Below are 21,278 nucleotides of genomic sequence, written 5' to 3'. Positions count from 1 at the left end.
GGCCTAGTAAACACATTTTCAAACAATACAAACCCAAATATTTGTGATTTACGATAATTGTTCTGGAGAACAACTAAGTACACTTGAGCTCCTCCTTCTTCACTAACAACACTTACAGGTCACACCATTGCAGGGGATGCACACACACACACACACACACACACACACACACACACACACACACACACACACACACACACACCCACACACACACACACACACACACACACACACACACACACACACACACACACACACACACACACACCCACACACACACACACACACACACACACACACACACACACACAATGTGAAACGGATTTGAGTGTTATAAAAAACAAATTTGTTTTACAGCCAATTTCAGGAATTTATTAATTCATTTTTCTCACTAATTAACTATAAAACAAGTTGTGTTAAATGCAAAATGTGCCAATGATAGTAGGTACACGGTCAATTCAAATAATAGACTAGAATTGCTTTGGTGACTGAAGCAATGCATCCAAACCTAATTTAATAGCAACATGAAAAATAACTCATACCACAATGCCTGTAGCACAAGTTCCACCCAAACTGTAAACCAGACACTACAATCTGGAGAGAAACAAAGGTTCACGCTGTCAGTCTGCATGACTGATTGGTGAACTCTTAGTTGCAATTATAACACTTAGTGATGAGGTGAAACTCAAGCCCTTCATACCCTCCTCTCCCCGGGGCTGGACTCACCTTCTCCTTATTTCTCCATTAGCATATGTACCTCAGAATTCAACTCTTCAAGATGTTACTGGTAATTTAATAAGTTGTGTGCTTTTGTACATATAGTAAATAGTTTTACAACCTTACTAACACCGAATCATACCTGATTAAAAATAAAAAGTCTCAGAAAACCTGAGACTTTTTATTTCATTTTATTTTATTTTTACCATGATTATATTTTGAGGCAACTTTCGTCCTACGGACAATAAACCCAATATGTAGATTTATAAACACTGCTTCACAGTTAAACTGTTCATACTACGTAATTCGGAGATGAAAAGGTTTTCGGTAAAAAGGGGGGGAAATAAAGTTAAGCAGATAAGAAATCTTAACACTTTAAATTATGTGTTGGCATCCCAACTGCTCTGGAGGCTCTAAGTCATCTGCTGTCGCGTCCATTTTTGAATCCTTTAAACACATCCCTGGATTAAATTACATTTGGCACGCAGTTGCATTATTCTCTATGCACAAAATTGTTTTTGGTGAGCTTTTGCGTTTCTTCAAAACTTCAACTACTGCACTGAGTTGTCTTTAAAATATCTGAGGAATAAAAACCAAATGAGCTTTTGAAGATCTGAAGAATTTGGGATAGATGACAAGATACAAGAAGCGCAAATATTTTCATTGGGTGAACGGTGCTACAAAATCATTTCTTTTGTTCTGAAAGCAAATACGCAATACAGATATACATATAAAAAAATCCTTATTTATACATCGCACCGAAACTAGATATAATCAAGAGTGTTTGCTTGCTTGTTTCCATCAATCAGAATCCTTGTTTGAGTTTCACCATGCATCTGCAGATATCATAACGTTTCTAACTACATGCTATTTGTTCCTGCATGTAGGAGTCACGTTGATACGGAGGCCTCTCTGCACTATCGCCGCGCTACACAAGTGAGCACTTGTCGGGAATGCTTTTGGCCCTGCAGAAAAGGCGCAGCGTTGCCCCAACAGCTGTAATCCTCTTGGATGTTTTTCCTCTGCCTATCGTATGAATTCACGTCTCGTTTTGTTTTGAATGATCTCAGAGACACCCTGAGAACAGCATCGCTCTTTCCTAAGATTTCTTTTGTATATACTTTGCTTTATTTGTGATTCAGATGGTGAAAATTGAGCACTGATATGTTTGCGTAGAGCGCTAAAGTAAAAAAGAAAAAAAAAAACAGTAAAAGATAAAAAACCCACAAATCCTGCAGCGATCTTACAATATTTTCTATTTAAAAAAATACAACACATGAATAAATATTGTATATGAATTTATATTTGCCGGCACCCATTATGTTAGAATCAATAATTAAATAGAATTTTATAGTCGTATTGTAGCTGGACGCAAGTAATTGGTCAATAGTACAACAGAAAACATTGAGGTTTTAGTGTTGCAGATAAGGAGCCCCTTTTTAAATCTCATCCTTTATCATTGCTCCCTCTGGTGGAGAAGCACAAACCTTACAGGCTGAGGTACGATACAGTTTGGACATTACATTACAACTACTGACAGGAAAGTCAATAACACAAATTATCTCTTCACCACAGCTCTTGTTAGTAGAACTAAGATCTTAAACAGCAATAGAAAGTTTTTCCTCAAACTTCATAGGTGGCAGTCAGTCTCACAGCAACTCTGAAGAGCCCTCTGACTAAAGACTGTTGCTGTATGACAGTCTCATGACTGTCACGACACGCTACATTTTAAATTTCTGGGCAGCAGTGATAATATTGTCCCAAATGACATCACCAACTGTTGGGAGCACAGCTAATCCACCTCACTTGCTTTTGCGGCTCTTCCTTAAATCTCTATCAGGGGTTAGAAAGCCAGGCAGAGAAATATTGGAGTCGGGGATATGATCCCTGCCCATTATGATCAATGTGCGTCGATCAAATAAAAGACAGCAACTGTTGCTCAAATTCAATCTTTCAGAACTGCTCCAAGGAGAAATGAAAGAAGGTGCGGGTGAATGTTCATGAAAGCAGTATATCCTGCTGCCTGTGACCTCTTTCACCACGATAATACACTCTGTAGCAAAACAAAAGCTATTCAGGACTAGTTTGAGGAGCAGAACAACATGCCTGAGGTATTGACTTGGCCTCCAGATTCCTCTGATTTCAATTCAATTGAGCACTTTTGGGATGTCTTGCCCAATCTCTGGAGTTTCCACCTCACAACTTACTGAACTTACAGGAAAGTTTCAACTGCCAGTATCTTAGTGTTACGGGTTACTTGTCGTTGGCATGAAACGGTCTTGGCGTTTTGACAGCAGCAGATAAAAAATATATGAGTTCTACCCTCATGACCCTGGTTAAGGGTTGAAAGAAATTCATAGTTTAGTCTTCTCCTTTCTCTCTTTCCCTCAGGAGTTTATTTTAAGTTGAGCTTCTCAGTTGTGATAGTGCAGCATAAAGATTTTCTCCAGGGCATTGTGTAGCTCCTAAATCCCTGTGGCCATACAGGGCAAACTCTGGTCGGATGAAGCCTTGTAAAACTCCAGACATTAGCAGCTGTTTGACTGACAATATTGCCTCTTCGCTTGGTGTGTCATCTGAAAATACAAGAAGAAGGCGATCTTTATTATCCACATGGTTAAGAGATTAGTCAGCATTTAACACCTCTATTCTGTCCCATTGTTGATAAATCCAAAAGGAGTGCTTACTGTTGAAATTGCCCATGAAAGCAATTCCCAGGGAGTCACCGTTGTGACCTTTGGTATGCGCTCCCATCACACCCCAACCTCGGCCCTCAAATAGACTCCCATCTCCGCCAACAAGAAAACTAAAAATAAAAAATTACCACAACATATGTTCACTTCAAAAATTATGTTTCCTTAACATTTAGAACAATAAAAGGAAAATATACTCACTTATACCCAATGTCATCAAAGTGTCTTTCCTTCATGTGAAGCCTCTGGATTGCCAGAAGCTCATCTGTACACTCTGCCAGGCCTTTGCAGCTCTGGAGGGCAGTGTGGTGTATCACAACTCTCTGGGCTGGACCTTCCAGGCTCTCCTTTTGCTTCGGGGCCGCTGCTCCCCACTGTTGCCTTGAAACTATGTTCACTGAACATAGTTTAAAGATCGAGAGATAATTAAAATTGCAGGTTGGTTTTTCACTAAAAATAAACAAATACATATATCCATATATAAAAATATATACCTGTTTGTTCCATGAGGCTGTACACAGCAGCTTGTAAGTGTGAAGACTAACCGGGCAGCATGCTGCACACCTACCTTATCAGAGTTTGTTTAGGAGGGTGTGGTTATGGAAAGTACACCTCACATGTTCTTTGTTGTTGCATGCAAACAAATGATTATGCAACAGATGTAGCTGCCGGAGTCATAGTCATACAGTTGCCCAACTAGCTGGTAGGAATAAACATACAGGAAATAAGGAGGAAGCGTAATTAAACAGACTGTCACACACTCAGGCTGAGAAACTGGCAATTTTGTTCCAACACATCAGATAGGATTTCAAAAGTTCTTTAAAGTTTTGACAGGAAATCATTGGTGGCAATTTTGAAATATTGATTTGCTTGTTTTCCCAAAGTAGGAAATTGGACAGGACTTTTTAATGAGTAAGGAGTCAGAATACCTTTGTAGTGTAATAAAGAGTAATGCAAAGACCATTCAAGGAAATTTTTTTTTACAAAAAGAATAGCAAAATTTCTAAATAAAAAAAAAGACAAACTTTTTCTTGTCTTCAATTATTTAGAAATTCAGCAGTTTGCAAGCCCATAATCATCATTTCTGAGTCAACGTGAGATCTGCCAATGTCCTGTCAAATTACCCAGTGATGATAAAATACCTGACAAAAATATTAACACTCTTTGAAATTTTTCATACTTTTCCAGGTTATAACTGAAAACATCAATCCATCCTATTGGAATTCTATACGATAGAGCAACACAAAGGAGTGCAACACTGTAAAGTAACTCTAAAGTTAAAGCTAAATAATTTTGAACACCATGTATACTTTCAATCACTGTGAACTCCTGACTGACAATTACCTGCTACTTTGCATGCTTAGGTTCGAGGTTCTATTGTGAAAGATATACTTTTGCATGACATTATAGATAACCTCTGCATGTCTGCAGGTTGAAGTGAACAAAGTGGGAAGTGAGAGAGTGGAAAGTCATAAGCAATCATTGTAGGAACAAAATCCTTTTATATCCAAACCAGATACCCTCAGCCATCACCTGCTAATCTTCCTAATGCAGAAAAATCCAGAGTTTATACAGTCATTAGTGCTTAGTGGGGTTTTTTTGGAACTACAAACTTTCCTGGGTTGTACTGTCTGCGTCTAGATTTAATTGATTATACATTCGTTCCATGTGCCCATTACATTTTGTGCTGCATTTTGGAAAACTTAATATATACCTTTTTCTCATGTGCATTGAGTTTGAAGACAGAAAAAAGTTTACCACTAGAAATCTGTAAACATTGCTCAAATATTAAAACAATGCACTACCAACAGATTAGAGATATTCAAAATTAATTACAGGCTTTAAATTAGACGTACAAACAAAAAAATCGCACGAGAACTTCCAAAGTCTACTGACCCGTTCGGTGTGAATTCACGCTGTGATTTCACTGCTTGCAGTAGTACTATTGTGGAAATTTTACTCCTTCCGTATGAAATAACAGGCAATTGACCACATGGAAAAAACATTCATTAGTCAAGCTAAAGCACTGCGTCTTGATATTTGTAATGAAATGCATTACAACAGCGTTTTGATTTTTGGAAAAACTGGAACAACATCTCATGTCGACAGAAATGAGGAAGTAAAATGTTGCTGTTTCAAAACTATAAATTAAGTGTACTTTATTGGTGCCGTTGCTTCTGTTTAGTTACAATTTAGACAAAGGATTCAGTGTCACTAAATTGAAACTTTAACTGAGTTTAAAAATCACAGTATCGTTTTTTTTAAAATCAAGACGTAAAACTAATAAAACGACCTGGGAAAAGACATCCAAGTTAAGTTTAGGAATTTTCCAATGAAGGCAGCACATTAATATTTGATTCTGTTGGTTTGTTGTTGAAACAGCTTATCCGTCTAACTCTAAATAATTTCCCCCACAGTGTATCAGAGATTAGGAAAATCCATCAGTCTTAGCTTGAGCTCTGACTTCAGGAAATAACACAATCATAAGTGCTGAATAACGGTGAATGAATCCTGTTAAAGCAGAAATCTGCGACTTTAAAATAATTTCGGTTAGTGCATAAAAAGGTTAATCACAAAGAACTAGCAGTACATATTCAAGGAGGAAATACAAAGTCACTGCGGATTGTACAGTACAGCTGAACTTACGGTTAACTGCATCATTGTCAGCAGTTTTCATGCAGTCACAGGATTGAAAGTCATTTTTACTTTGAGTTTTTTTGGCATAGCCACAACTTTTTAACAGAGCTTTGAGCGGATCAGCCCAGAAACTCCATGCTAACCACTTTCATTGATCTCAAAACCAGTTTTGATGAGTGTTTGTGTTCATCTGACTTTTAGAAACCCAAACTGTGTCAACATAGAATTTTCAGAAACTAAACCGGAACCACTAAGGTCTCGAACCTACCAAAAACTGTCAAAAATTGGGCTTTAAAATGCAAGAAAAACTTTGTGGTGGCAGCGTTATATAGATGGTCTGTACCACTAGTGATACAAATTGACATATATGAAGGAATGACTTTATAAAGTTCAACTTCTCAAATAGGTTGAAATTTATACAAAGTAAAAGTGAAAACACTAAAAACTTTTTGGATTACACAAACCAATTTAAATGAGCATTAATAATAAAACAATTGAAATATTCAGGCAGGATTATCCCAGAAGTTTGTTGATGGCTTCAAAGAAATTGCATAGATTCACACACCATTTTCCCCATTGTTTAGTGAGGTATATGTGCAATTGCAACCCTTTATGGATTAAAGAAAATCTTCCATGTTCTTCCTCTCAACAGTTTAAATTCAGAACATAAGCAAAGCTGGACCCCATGGTTCAATATTTTAAATAAAATGTCCTAAATTTAAACAAATGTACTAAGAGAGCTTTGTGAAGAAGTAACACAAGCTGAACTTTGTAAATTTTTTTAATAAAAAGTTTAATTACAGACAAAACCTAAAAACAGATTCTTTAAATCTAACAAAATAACTGATCACTGCCAAACACATTCTATCCAGAAAGTGGTTTTATATATATATATATATATATATATAAAAATCCATCTCATGGTTCCTACTTGGACCGTTTGACTTGTCCACATGCTAGGGTAGAAACCCTGCTATTAGATGCAAATGATGGACCTCTTCATGATTATGCAGGCGTTACTCTGTCCACCGGTGTCCACAGTGAGGGGCCGTGCAGACATAATACAAACGCATAGCATCCTGGGAAGGGCAAAACACAGAATAATATAAAATATACACACTTTGTATTTATAATTATTAATCATTTCAATTAAGCCTTATAAAACTGCAAGGGTTGTTTAATTTAGTAAGTTAATGTTAAAATTGTGTTTCCCATTAATCAGTTTTAGTACTAATTTTTCACTTCGAAAGCTGATAATCATTATAAACAAACATTTATTCAGCTAATTGTCTCATTCCTGATTCAGATTGGTGTTTGAAGGAGTAGGTTTGTCGTGTAGTTCTGAGTTTTCTAGGCTGCAATAGTGAAGCCATTGTACGTCAATTAATCAGGTGTGCAAAAACATTTATGTAAACATTGTTTTTGATCAAATAAGTTCAAAATATGTCAATAACATCCAATGAGGAACAACTATGGAAAGGTCATAAAGACTTCCTTTAAGGGGAATTCTTACCTCAGCCTTCATACTGTGAGACTGGAAGAACACTGCCTCCTTGTGACCGCATCTGGGAAGTAACAAGCATTGAGTAAATGTCAAAAATACCACCACGGGTTTGGACAACTTGCTGTTGTCCAAACCTGCCACGTTTTAGTGAGATAGTGTAACATAAGGAAGAACAAGAATGTCATGCTAGTTCTTTATTCAACAGAAAAATCAGACCAAACGTATATACTTTTTCTAAATTATAAAAGCAAAGGAATCTTGAAACACTGTAGATGCTAGGCTACTCCTAAAGACATGAAGGAAAGCCTAACTGGGAAAGGAAGGGATCTGGCTGATGGGAAAGACATAAGATCTGATTAGTGATGCAGATCTTTGTTGTTTTCTCTCAGTTACATTCAGCAAATACAAATAGAAAATCTTGCATTATGCTTTTCATTGGCATATGTAAAAAGTCAAATAGAACAATATTTTTGTCATTGTCTAGTGATTTTCAGATATTTGTAATAGAAAATGTTAGTAGTAATTGCCATCAATATTGCTACAAAGGCCATTTTCTGTCCACTGTTTTTTGACTATGAGGTCAAATTGTAAAGAGATGAAAAAAAGACATCTTTGGACACAGGTCCATGCATAGTTCAGCTGGACACAAGCTGCTTTTAAATCCAGTTTTCAAAGGAGAACAGTTCTCTCAATCATTTGGTATCAAATCTGCTGCTTCCTGCATACTTTGATTGCTTCAGTGTATAAATAACATTTTTAGCTTTCTTGTGGGAAAGTTAGTCACTTACGCGTAAACATAAACTCAACATTTCCAGAGAAAAATGGCACAGACAAGAAGAGCACTTACTTTGGACAGGGGTGATCCTCTGTTCTCGGCAGCGTTGGATCCTGGGCTACATCAGCGATGATTTGTGTCAGTTCACTGAAGAGAAATCACGAGATTGTTTTAATCAGCAAAATCAATAATTTTAGACCACAAATGAAAAATTTGTAGCAAAGCAAACACTCCCTGATGTGGCATAATATAAGGAAAATATTGTTAAAAATGTGCAGTTGTTAAATATGTGTTATTCTAAAAAAAAGAAGCTACTGTTGGGTTTGCATTTTTAAAGTCTTTTGCTATTTTTCAAATACTATTTTATGCACCAGAGCTGGTGTACTAGTATTTGCTGTTATAACAATAGAGCAAAATCAGGATCCTTTTTTTTTTGCTAAACAAGGTGCAGAGACAAAACAAGATGCACATTTAAAGATAGATAATAGATTTAACAAAATATTTATTACATACTCAACCTCGTGGGTGATCTTGTTGACATAGATGCAGCTGTTGTCAGCCTCCTGCTGATAGTCACAGTTTCTACACTGTAGGTTCAATGAGACAGAAAAACGTGTTAAAATCTATTAAAAACTGTGTCAGTATGTTTTACTCTTCCCATGCTAACAAATGAGCGACTAGTTTCTGACCAAATACTTACCGCATACAGCAAGATGCGGTTCTCTTTGTCTTCCTTAGGGTACAACATGTTATTACTGAGAGAAGAATGAACATTGTCACCGTGATATTTATTTACTGTAGCTAAAACCAACATCGTTATGTAGAAAAAAAAACTTGGTAGCACTTTATATAGCTAGCATGCTAATGACACTTCCTTTAACGTAATTTCTGTCTAAGACTCACCATTCTTGACAAAACCGTATTCCAACAAATCCCGGCTCGTATGTTCCACCTTCTAAATCCATCTGCAATTAATTTACTGAAAGAAAGAATCTGAAAATCAAGATAAAAGTCTGTTTTTGTAGTCGCTACCATTCAAAAACAGCATGTAAAGCAGGGTGACGGTTGTCTTGCTTTCAGACACAGCGCCTCCCACTGGAGGGAGGACGACCTGCATTAAATTTGAAATTCATGTTTGTGATTATTTAATACAATTTCTCCAAATGTTCCGAACTGTTATAAAAAAAAAATCACTCAACATTTTTAGTGAAATGCATCTCATATTTTTATGCATAGATTTTACGGAAATATATAAAAATAACAACACAAACACGTTTTTAAAACATAAAATACACTGGATTTATTTTAAAACAATGAATACATGTATCATAAAAACGTTATATATTTACATTCAATCAGGCTTTTAACCTCCCTATGTTCAAGAACATCAAAAACACTCTGTTTTCAATGTTAATAATTTCAAAATAACACTGATGTTTGTTTATATCACTTAGTGTATGGCCTAAGATATGTTTTGTTACACTACATGTGCAAGAAGACTTGCAAGAAGGAAGGGTTTTCTTTTAAACAATATCTCTTAATACACCACATAATACCACACAGATCGGCCCCAGCAGGTATTTAAACCATAGGACCTTGTTTCTGTAAGTTAGCAAAACTAACAGTAGTAGTTCAGAGCTTATAATCATATTCAATTAACTGAAATATTGAAAAGCTAATATTTTTAAAATTATTTCAGTGACTCAATTTACTAAGTGAAAGAAACCATATAGACTCATTAAACAGGAACTAATATTTTCAAATCTTTTTTATTCAACTCCCTTTTTTATGTTATCTTAGCACTAAAGATTAGAGTATTACTTAATAAAAACAAATAAAAAATTATAAATAAATTGTGGACTTAATAAAAAAGTATGTTTCAAACTTGATAATGTTATTTATTTATTAGAACCCATGATCTAACTTACCGAATATGACTGTAATTACAATAATAATAAAAATAAATAAATCTGAAAATTTCGTAAAATCTAGCTATGAACTCTTTGGATTTAAATTGGACGTATAGATTCAGTAACACCTTTTAAAGAGATCGTGAATGTTTGATGAAAACTGTGGATGAAAAATTCCATCTGCAGTTTTTAATTTGTTTTTCACTAATTTAAAAAGTCATTAAAATTAAAGAGGAAAAACATGTTTAATGCTGCGTTATCTTTGTTCTGCTAAAGGTCCCTTGACTTGGCCTACAGATGGGATTACATATTGCATTTTGTGGTGCTCTGCCTGTTTAGCAACAGTTGCTGCCTGTTATATATATATACACACATCCCATCCCCTCCCCACGCCTGAGCCCTTGATCCTCTGAGCTAATTCCATGAATTGTCCCAATCTAAATCCACAGATGGAGGGATGCACAGTTGACAACGCAGTGAGAGAGAGTCTTGATGATAATGATGGACAGATGGATAAGAAAGGCCCATACACTATATATAAATGCAAAGCTCCAAGTGTCCATGTTGTTGTCGTTTCTGTTGAGTTTATCTATGGTTTTACTGTTGTGCGACTACACTTTGCAGATGTACGAGTGACCCAGTGTGCCAACTCATCAGAGGGGATGGTCAAGCCAGACTGACGTCACCCATCAGCCTCTGTAATCGAAAGAGACGCTAATCCGTCTCTGCCCCAAAGCCTTGCAGTTGGTGGGGAGGAAAAGGGAAACATCCAGAGACAGAGAGACGAAACCAAGCGAAGTTGGATAAAGGAGAGAGGGGAGCACATGTGGGCAGATGGGAGGACATATTGATCTGGATCAGAGAAGCAAAGGGCTGCCTTGACTGACCAAGGAAGACCAAAACCTCACTCGCAACTGAATCTTCTATCAAGCTCTGGTATTTATAAAGATCTGGAAGCCCAACTTCTCCCGGGCTTCGCCCTGGAGGCCACAAGTTCCTGTGGAAGGACAGCAGAGGGGGAATGCTGTGGGAGCTGCTCACCCCCTCATGCACCCCCTCTGGTGTCGCCTTTGCTCACCGTGGAGGAACCAAGCTTCACCACTGTGGAACTATGCCAAGACGGACAAGACATGCACCTGACTGCTAAAGAAGGGTAGGAAGCAACCTAACATTAAACCCTAATTAGCAAAAAGCTGCTAAATTAGTTGTCATATTATAATCACAACCCCACAGTTTAAGGAAGAGTCATGAAGATATGATCATGAAGAAAATAACTACAGAATAAAAGTTCTCGTCAATGGTAAGAGAGAAATTAACTGATAAAAACCTGTTGAAATGTCACATGTACGGTAAGTGCTTTAGATTTATCAGTGGAAATACACTGTATGTTTCAGAGGCACAGGGATTTTCCATTTATGCCTGACTCACAAACACCAAACAACTTCTCAATGCAACATGGTTTAGAGTAGAAGTTTCTTCCCAGGTTTTTTATATGGTGTTTCAATCTATTCACTTCAAGTTTCATAATTAAAGCTTGAACCCTGTCAAATTACCTGCCCAAGCAAGTTTTTTTTTTTTAATTTATGCTATAAGAATTAGCAAAAGACTTATCCTTTTGAAGATCTGTGTGTGAAAGAAAGATATACCATTTTGAAAATTATGTTTTCAAAATATAATTTGAAAATAAATGAAAAAAATTGCATGACATTGACATAAGAAATTCCTCCCCACAAATTCAAACATTTAGAAATAGTGACGTTTTTAAAAAACAAAAAACAAACAACAACAAAAAAATACAAATATGCATGTTTCATTCTAATGCGTTGTGAAATGTCACTTATTCGTGCAAAGGAGGCAAGTTGAGCATCCGCTACTTAGAAAAATCCCCAAGATAATATCTAGTTCAAAAATGGTGAGATATTTGAAATATTGAGATATTATTATATAAAGTTTCTGTTATTTTTATCTGCACTTCAGATTAGGTTAAACTTTAAGGGCTATCTTTTTTCCTCATTTCTCCTATCAGTGTATTAGAGAATAAACCACTAAGTGCAAGATAAATATAAGAACTACAGAAAAAAACATAATGAAGTGAAAATTAAAGTGTTCTACAAAAACACTGAAAAACACTTCCCAAAAGCTCAGAGTGAATATTTGTGGCAGAAAAAATATTTACATTAATGCTTTAAAAAAAAAACCTCATGGACTAAGCTTGTTATAAACCTGAAAATCAAGCAAGTTAAACATCTCATGATGATAAATGGTAAATGGAAAGAATTTATGAAGTGCCTTTCTAAGCATATTGAACACTACTTTAGGGACCCCAAAAGCTCGGGGTCCCAAGCTACTCTCCCTTGTTAAAGTTCTGGCCATAATCATAGTTTCTATCATTGACAAAACTAGCACCACAAAATATGGAATATTTCATGTCAACATTGGCTTTATTAGCAATTCATTGGTCATTAGCTGGTAAAAGGAGTTAGGTAAGGTGAAAAAACTTGTTTTCTAGTGTGGACTAAAAGTCACACTTAAGTTTTTTTATTTGTATCATTATATGGTATAGTTTCACCAATTCTTATTTGATCCTATAGTCTCAGGAAAGTTTGTTTGGGCTGCTGTTTAGTAAAAAATGGAAATCTGTCAAGAGTGATGAGGCTGATGTCATATGAGCATTGAGATGTAAATATATATATACATATATATATATATATATATATACATTAAAGATTCCTATTTTGTGACTATATTGCTAGGTTGATATCTGGCTCTATCAGACCGTTTCCACGGCTTAAACTTTGGCTATGCATGTGGCTAGCATGAAGAACTTTACACAAGACATTTAAAGTACGATCCTTTTTATTCACAGGAAGCCGAAAAATGGACTGTTGCAATTTTTCTCCGGAGTTTCTCAAAGCTTCAGTTCCACCGTTGCAAAACAAGAGTGAGTTGTCAAGAAACAAGAGTTCCTCATCAGGTTTTAGTCTGCTTTGACCCTCAGAATGTTCTGGAGCAGTTGAGAAAATAACAGTAGCAAGACAGAGGGGTGAGACAGGTTTCACTGTTTTTCAGTTTTTGTTGTACATTCACATTATTATTAAGCAAACTTTTAAATCAGACAAATATAACTTGACTAAATGCAAAAAGTATGCTTTTAAAATAATGAATTTATTTATTTGTGAAAAGAGCAATCCAAGATAATTAGCCCTAAGTAAAAATGTGAAAATGTTTTCACCACCTAACCCTAATAACTGGTTATCACCATAACATACGCGGAGTCTTTTACAGCTGCAATGGAGCTGCAAAAGCAAAAGCAAATTCATGTTTGAATGCCCCGTTTAAGCTCATGCAACAGAACCTTAACAGGAATTAAGTCCAGACTTTGACTAGGCCTCTTAAAACCTTATATATATATGTTTTAGCTATTTGGAGGTCAAACTCGCTGTAGCACATTGAACGGTTGTCCTCGTGCATAATTAAATTGTGCTAAAGTTTAAGGTGCTGATATAGAACAGCGAAATATATTTTGTTTTAGAAAATGTTGTGTTAGCTTCATGCCAGATGTATTGGGACACACAGTTCCACTTTTGTTCTATCAGTCATCAGCACTATGTCATTTGGGAAACATGAGTCAGACTAGTTTCTTCCTTATTGAAAGATATCAGTGATATCACTATACTTAACTGAGACAAGTGAGGCCGGCAACGCTTTAACTACAGTTCTGGGTTCTCCTGTAACCAAAAATGGTAAATGAGTTGTTGATTGCAGTAAGTTTTGTTGACAAGCCACTCTGAGAAGGTCGTACCTCAGTCCAACACCTTCATGTGTGAGCGAGAAAGAATGACTAAATGTAGGAAAGTGATAAAAAATAATCTGATTGTGGTGTGAAAACAGGAAAGAAATATATATAATATATGTTTAACCTTGTTAGTCTGAAATGTAAAAGATGACTGTTATCATTCACACCATCGTCTTGCTAACAACTTAATTTTATGACCTGAATTTAATGTGGAGTAGATTTGATATTCAGTCATGTTAGACATGGACTGTTCTCTGTTCTAACAAAAATCTACCATTTAGTATACTTTTCTTGTTTTTCATAGATGAGAGAAGCGTATTTTGTGGATGGGTTCAGTCAAATGTAGTGCAATCCATCAAGGGAAAAAAAGAAGTGAGGGTGACTGTTGACTGAGCTGAATCAATGATGAAACAATGATGCATGCGAGGGATTACACAGAGGTTAAGCTTCTTCATCATAATAGCTGCTGAAAGTTTCCATACCAGGTGGCACACAAACAGCTTAGCATGGAACACTTGTCAACAGCACAGTATCAAAAATTGAATTGCAAAGCTGCACACGTTCACAAGTGGGTCAAACATGATAGTATCCTCCCAAAGCCGATCCTGTTTGGACGAGAACAGGGTGTCCTCGTTTTGCCCATTGTGCAAACTGGCTTAGTGTTTGTGTATTGCTCATAGCGAACAATACATATAATTGTAAAGAATCATAAAGCCACCCTGATAAATCAAGCAAAAAGAAGAACAGCTAAAATCTGTTCAGCCATTCCACAAATCTGACCTTTATGGAAGAGTGTCAAAAAACAACCAATTTTGTACAATACTCTGATCATGCTGTCCCCACAATGACACAAAGTGGTGGCAGCATCATGCTGTGGGAATGCTTTTCCTTAGAAGAGACCTAGAAGCTGATCAGAGCTGAAGGCAAGATGGACAGAACTAAATTGTGGCCAATTCTGGGAAAAAAAACCTCAGAAGGATAACAATCTTAAACATGCAAGCAGCGTTTACTATTTGCAGACAACCTCTTAGCAGGTACTAAACATATTTTCCTTAAGGCTACATTTCTGTATTAAAAATGTTTTTTTTTGGTCTTATTTCATATTTTAAATTTAAATGTTATGTCTTCACAGCAGGAAATGATTGTAATAAACAGAAATAAAGGCCTTCAAACTTCTATCTCTGTGTATCCATATAATGTGTTTAATTTTGAAAAAACATTCTTGATGTTAATTGACTTTACGATAAAATTCTAATTTATTGACTGGGTCTGCATTGTAAATATGGCTTCTGTGGAAATTGTGTAAAGGCAGTTTTTAAGTCTTAAAGCTTCTCTAAATTAATATTTTGGAAATACAGCATCAATCCTAAGCAGACATTTGTGCTTCTTTTATTTACCAGATTACAGCGCCAAATAAAAGTGTAACTGAAACTGAAAAATTAGGTAAAAAATAAGCTCAAAATGTGTTTTTGTGGGCCAAAGTCTTATATTTATAAGCACCACAAATAAGTACAGAGCACCTTTCTCTTTCACATCCTCCTGTTCTCAACCAAAAGTCATGTAGGTCATCTTTGCAGGGAAGAATTCACAGAATATTTTTATTGCTTTATTACCTAACAGGACATTTATGTAGCTGTGATTTGCTAATAGAGCCCAGTATAGAATTTAGATTGCATCAGTTTTTAAATGGACATTTAATTAAAGAGCAAGAGTAAGGAGGTTGGGTCACTGCCCTTGGCGTTATGCACTGATTGGTTCTTATATGGAACAAACAAAATGAGAAGCAGGGAGAAAAGAAGAAGCAAAGCACGAGAAAGGAATAAATAGAGGATTGGAGACAGCTCTGCAGGCCTTTCTATTTCCCATCAGGTATTCTGCAGGTGGGACATTCACAAACCCACCCATGTTACTGACAGAACAAAACCCGACCTAATATTTATAGGAGCTCATAGGCTGGCCAAAATAAAACAGAGCATTCGCTCAGGCAGGTTCCGAGCCAGACAATCAAATAAGAGGGAAAGACTGCAGACTATGATCCATTTTAGTTTCCAACCCAGTTTGAACTGTGTATTAATCTGCAGAATTAATGTGTTTCACTTTGTGTGTGGGAGTCCTGCTTGCACGCATCTGTACCAGGACTGGGCCACGTGACGTTGGACAGAAAATCTATGAGCCAATCAAAACGCCGGGAAGCTCGATGATAACAGTGAGGTTACATGGAAGATCAGATGATTTGACTCAGTGGAACAGACTTTCAAAACAGTTCACCCACGATCCTGAAACTTCAGCATTTTTATGCTAATATACAGAACTAAAGAAATTGTAAACTACTGCAGATTTGCACACAAATCAAAAAAAAAAGATGAAGTGAGAGTTACACTGATGTGAATGCAGCCATCATTCTGAATTGGTATTTACATTGTTATGCAACATTTGAAAAACCGTCATGTAAGCTTTAACGTAAATACTTTTTTCCACTTGCTGCAGAGAACTTAAAACAATTTTTCTCGCTATTAATCCCTTAGTTTAATTTTACTCTCTCTGCAGGGGTGTGCAGAAGATGAGTGATCAAGATCCAAACTGTGAAGGTATGCAAAAGAAGGACCAAAGACTGCCATTCCAGGTGGGCTCTGTCAGCATCATAGTACTACAATGTTGCAAAGTTACCTAAATATTTCTGAATCTTTTTTGAATAGCTCATAATTTTGCATAGCTATGATATAGAGTACTGAGTTTCATACATCAGTTTCATACAACTACATCTACAACTGAATGTCATGTTAGGCATAAGAGGTGTAAAGTGTTTCAAATGAGGTGAAAGAGGAAATAAAGAAGAAACCCTAAAGTAGGACCTTGGGGGATGTCACAAGCAATGGAAGAAGAGGAAGTTCTGAATTTAGAAGAAGCAACAGAAAAGGATCAGAATGTTAGGGTGAACCAAATAAAAAAACCTTAAATCAGGTCTAGCATGAACAAAGCAACATTCTCTTGCAGCAGTATGCACCACTATGCTTGAAAAAGAGCAGTAGCATTAGAATAAGATGTATGGAAACTAGATAATTCTTCAAACTCCATAAAAATGGAAGTATAAGATCCTAAAGAACATTATCTATTCAGCTGTTAAAGCTGAATAGATAATGTCATATTTTGTTGACTTTGTAATCTGCAGGAATATTTACCTTGAAAAAGAGAGAATTAAATAGACAACAAAAGAGGTATTTTCAAGCATGACAGCAAGATTATTTATTTTTTCAATTCTTAACCAATGATTCTTCCAGATTTTCCCAGACCCGATAGAAATTGTCTTGGGCCCAGAGGCGTCACTGAACAGTCCAAATCGGGACAAGGAGCGTCTGCCTTCCATCGTCGTGGAGCCCACAGAAGTGAGCGAAGTGGAAAGCGGTGAGCTGCGCTGGCCTCCCGAGAATATAGAAACAGAAGACGATGAGGAGGACCTGTTCCTGGAGCAGTGCATCCCCCCAGCCAACATTGCTGACTGGGGAGAAGATGAGGAAGAGGAGGAGACATCAATAATACTGCAGCAGCAGCCGGGCCTGACACTCCTTGGTGAGCTGGTGAACATTCTCCTAGTTTTGGATTTACCTTTATAGTTGCAAAAATTTGATTTGAATCTATCATTTGCTCATAATAAAAAAAAACTGTGAGCCTTCACAATGTTTTACAGAAAATATAATTTACGCATCAAATATTAAAAAAGTTGTGACTTATTATAAAACTGTTATCCATTAAAAAGATCCAATTTCTACAATGTTTAGATAAAAGTTTTATTCTGTCCAAAATGTTCACTAATATTTTTACAACAGTTATGAAATATTGCAAAATTAAATGTTCACATAAGTTTAAATGTTATTGTTAGATATTGTGATTTTTCAGTGTGTAAAAGTATGAAAAATAAAGAAAAGTGTTCCTAGCAGCATTGGCCAATATTGAAGGGCACATATGAATATTTTAATTTCTTGAAGTTTTGAGCAGTCAAACATTTTAGGGTCTTACTCAACACCAAGAAATATTATTCATAAATTAATAACTTTAGAGAAAACTAGCTTAAGTCAACATGGAGCAAACAAAGACTTTAAAGAAATATGCTCATATTAAACTGCTGTCTTAAATAGGATGAAACAAAGCTCACTGTTGTAAGCCTTTTTAAAGCTAATGATTTTGCAAGGAAGCATAAATAGAACAGGAAATTTGCACACAACCTCATTTCCAAACAAAGCTGAAATTTCTCTTCATGTTACACGTGACACTTTCTATGATTTTTTGATGGCCTTCTCACTACAAGACAAAAAAGGAAAAGATATAGCTAGTTCCTTTTGAAAATATCTGAAAGAATGCACTGCACATTAATTTAAAAATGTTAAAGACAACAAATATAAAGTAACAAGGGCAGTTTGGCACTAACTGGGATACTAAATACGTGCAGCCAGAACATCAAGACAATGACGCTATAGGAAATGCAATAGTATTTGTAAACCTAAAAACAACAAAAAAAAACTGCATTTGTTTGAACATTTAGAAAAGTAAACTCAGATTCTTTTTGTCTGTGTTACAACATGAGAGCTCTAAAATAAATCCCTCCATCAATCCAGTTTTCAAAAACAGTTGTGAAATGTTTCAATTTGTCATTTTTTCATTAGTTTTAAGCCCTTGCAATTATTTAATTAGATACATACTTTGAGAAATAGGTTTTAAAAATAAAAACACGCACAGCATCAAACAAATTCCTAACTGAAAATTAAAAGCATTATTTCCCTTTTTGCTTTCTGAAACCAGTTTTAATGCCCAGAATGAGGGATTGCTGCAGTGTTACCCACCTATTGCAAACAACGGCCACATCCTTATTCGGGTGAAGTAATTGCTGCAAAGCCAGTCACTCATTTGAAGTAGCTGGACTTCATTTGAAAGAAACCTTGATGACATAAACCGAATTTGACTGCATTGTTTTATAACTAGGACTTTACCTGGATTTAATTGACCAAATATTTCTGTACATTAACTGGACCTGGTTGTTTTCTAAAATGCTTTGAGGTGACATTAGTTTTGAATTGGCTCTCTCTATATCAAAAAGTAATCGGCAGGTCAACAAAAACCAACACAGGACAAACAGGGTAAAGGCAGATAACCCATGCATGCTTTTGAAGGCCATACAAACTCTCTGAATTTTATGGTGTGTAGTTTTGCAATGCTTTGAAACTCAATCAAAGCTTTTTTTTGTTTCTGCAGACCTTCAGTCTGACGCATTTAGAGACAACACCCCGACGCTTCCTCCCAACAGTGCCCCCACCTTCCACTAAGAACATCGCCTCTGCTGACCCTGTGAGGAAACATCTTGAGATGAACTGTGGCAATAACTGTTAGGATGAAAAAAACAAACAAAAAACCAAAACAAAAAACAGCTTCAAAGCAGCAAACATGTTATCACGATAATAGTTGTTAGGTAATAAAATAAAATAAAAATAACAATAAAAAAATGCAACATAAAATGACAAGGAAACCGGGACATTTTGGTTCAGTGTCTTTGACTGGAAGGATTTTGATATTTTCTGATTGGGGAAGATGATCATCGAAACAAATGGACAGATTTGTTTTTTTAAGTTTATTTTAAGGCAACATTTAGCTGAAATTGAAGGATTGTGTTTCATTTCTTTTGAGATGGTTCATATTCTCAAAAACCCTGATGTTGCAGCATTTTTTTTTCTTTTCTGCTCCTTTTCCTTTCACATAGTTTAGTGGAAATATTTATGTGCTTATTCCTCCAGTATGTAGGATGTAGTAAATCACAGTACGCTAGCTGCCTGCTGATGGTTCATATAACTTGGAACTGCACAGGACTTTGACATGTGTTTTTCATTACAAAGGTTTACTTTCAGCAGCAAAAAACCAAGAGTTCTTGGAGTAATATAAATGTTTGAACAGATCAAAACCCCAAAATGTTTTTGCTTCTGTGGGAAACCTGAATAAACAGACATTATTATTTTAAATTTAAACAATAAAGTATTTGTTCTCTTTATATGGGAAAAGATGACGGGTGTAGCATATTTAGTATTTTAAATATTCCTTGTTTAATTGTTTGAAATGTTGTTAAAGTTCTTCTACTTAAGATCCAGACACTACACACTCCATTAATGTAAAAACATATGAACTTGAAGTTTCTCATGTAATGAGACCAAACAACTGAACTAAAATTAAATATTATAACATGTTATTCATGTACTTTAAATGTTGACAAATTCTTTGAATGCTGTATAATTTCAATGTGTGAAATTATACCTGAGGCAACATTTGTGGGATAAATTCTATATCTGGTACCCGTGGTATGGAAAGATTTCATTCTGACATGTGAAATCTAAACACATTACTTTTGTTTTACATGCTTCAGCTTGTAGTTATTTTTAATAGTTAAAATTCCTCCTATCATTATGCAAATTAACATGGAAACCCCCTCAACATGAAGAAGGGTGTGTGCGATGTCCATGACACATTTTGCTACACAAGATTTTCATGTGTTTTACAAGTCCTTTTCCATCTGTTTCACATTAGGAATGTTTCTGTGTTACACATTTCACAACACAATTATTTTCACACGCACAACAGTTTTCACATTTAAAACATCATAATTTTACCTTTGGAAAGATTTTCCTCGCAGGTTTCACATTTTCTACAAAGCATAAATTTACATATTTGTTTCAATGTTTTTACATAGGAGCGTCTTTGAATGTTAGATGTGGGAAAAATGTTTTCCATGTTGTTCTTCATGTTACCACACAATATAATTTATGTGAAACACATTGGGAAATGTTCTTCATGTCAAATGTTTCCTCAAATGGTACAGGACAACATCATTCCCATAAGTTTACACAATAAAATTTTCAAGTGTTAAACATGTAGGACAATGTTTTCTCAAGTTCCCGTTTAATACACAATATGATTTTCAAATCAGAAGTTTGCAGGGAAGCAACGCATGTGTAAAACACACAAACGTTAGTGTGATATTATGTGTACCTACTTTTCGAAAATGTCTATTTTGTTTGAAAAAATAAATGTTGCCACCGACCACCGGTCAATGAAACTCGTAGTGGTAAAGTTCTTTGAGTTTCTGAATAAAATGGCTGGATTACCTCCTCAACATGCAGTCATGTTCTCCAGAGTCTTGCTGATGACATAATTATTTCATTCAGGCATGTTGAAGCAGAGATGCATCTAAAAGTTTCAGGTCACCAGTCAT

The 21,278-nt window shown here is 35.8% G+C and overlaps 3 protein-coding genes across 5 annotated transcripts; 1 reads left to right on the top strand and 2 right to left on the bottom strand.

The window, feature by feature from the left end:
- Positions 1-2,004: 2,004 nt before the first annotated feature.
- LOC102232381 (peptidoglycan-recognition protein SC2-like) lies at positions 2,005-5,337 on the bottom strand. The gene is made up of 5 exons (XM_014472218.2): positions 5,307-5,337; positions 3,905-4,110; positions 3,612-3,807; positions 3,405-3,523; positions 2,005-3,293 (listed from the first exon to the last, which is right to left on the bottom strand). The coding sequence occupies exons 2-5, from the start codon at positions 3,915-3,917 to the stop codon at positions 3,118-3,120; spliced, it is 504 nt and encodes a 167-aa protein (XP_014327704.2). The 5' UTR covers positions 3,918-4,110; positions 5,307-5,337; the 3' UTR covers positions 2,005-3,117.
- Positions 5,338-6,807: 1,470 nt separating this feature from the next.
- polr2i (RNA polymerase II subunit I) lies at positions 6,808-9,400 on the bottom strand. Of its 2 annotated transcripts, XM_005808287.2 has the most exons (6): positions 9,230-9,400; positions 9,027-9,081; positions 8,840-8,913; positions 8,399-8,473; positions 7,561-7,612; positions 6,808-7,126 (listed from the first exon to the last, which is right to left on the bottom strand). In XM_005808287.2, the coding sequence occupies exons 1-6, from the start codon at positions 9,289-9,291 to the stop codon at positions 7,064-7,066; spliced, it is 381 nt and encodes a 126-aa protein (XP_005808344.1). In that variant the 5' UTR covers positions 9,292-9,400; the 3' UTR covers positions 6,808-7,063. The 2 variants fall into 2 exon arrangements, with proteins under 2 accessions (XP_005808344.1, XP_014327703.1); XM_014472217.2 differs by lacking the exon at positions 6,808-7,126 and having other exon boundaries at positions 7,229-7,612.
- A 1,592-nt stretch (positions 9,401-10,992) lies between these two features.
- Positions 10,993-21,128, top strand: LOC111611893 (protein LBH-like). Of its 2 annotated transcripts, none has more exons than XM_023350685.1 (4): positions 10,993-11,389; positions 16,580-16,655; positions 17,311-17,599; positions 19,277-21,128. In XM_023350685.1, exons 1-4 carry the CDS (start codon positions 11,367-11,369, stop codon positions 19,345-19,347), a joined length of 459 nt encoding a protein of 152 aa, XP_023206453.1. In that variant the 5' UTR covers positions 10,993-11,366; the 3' UTR covers positions 19,348-21,128. The 2 variants fall into 2 exon arrangements, with proteins under 2 accessions (XP_023206453.1, XP_023206454.1); XM_023350686.1 differs by lacking the exon at positions 10,993-11,389 and adding an exon at positions 13,198-13,279.
- Positions 21,129-21,278: the final 150 nt, after the last annotated feature.

This window comes from Xiphophorus maculatus, chromosome 18, assembly GCF_002775205.1.
Source record: "Xiphophorus maculatus strain JP 163 A chromosome 18, X_maculatus-5.0-male, whole genome shotgun sequence".
NCBI lineage: Eukaryota > Metazoa > Chordata > Actinopteri > Cyprinodontiformes > Poeciliidae > Xiphophorus > Xiphophorus maculatus.
The sequence above is the reverse complement of the archived record's forward strand: the minus strand, read 5'-3'. Positions and strand labels throughout refer to the sequence as shown.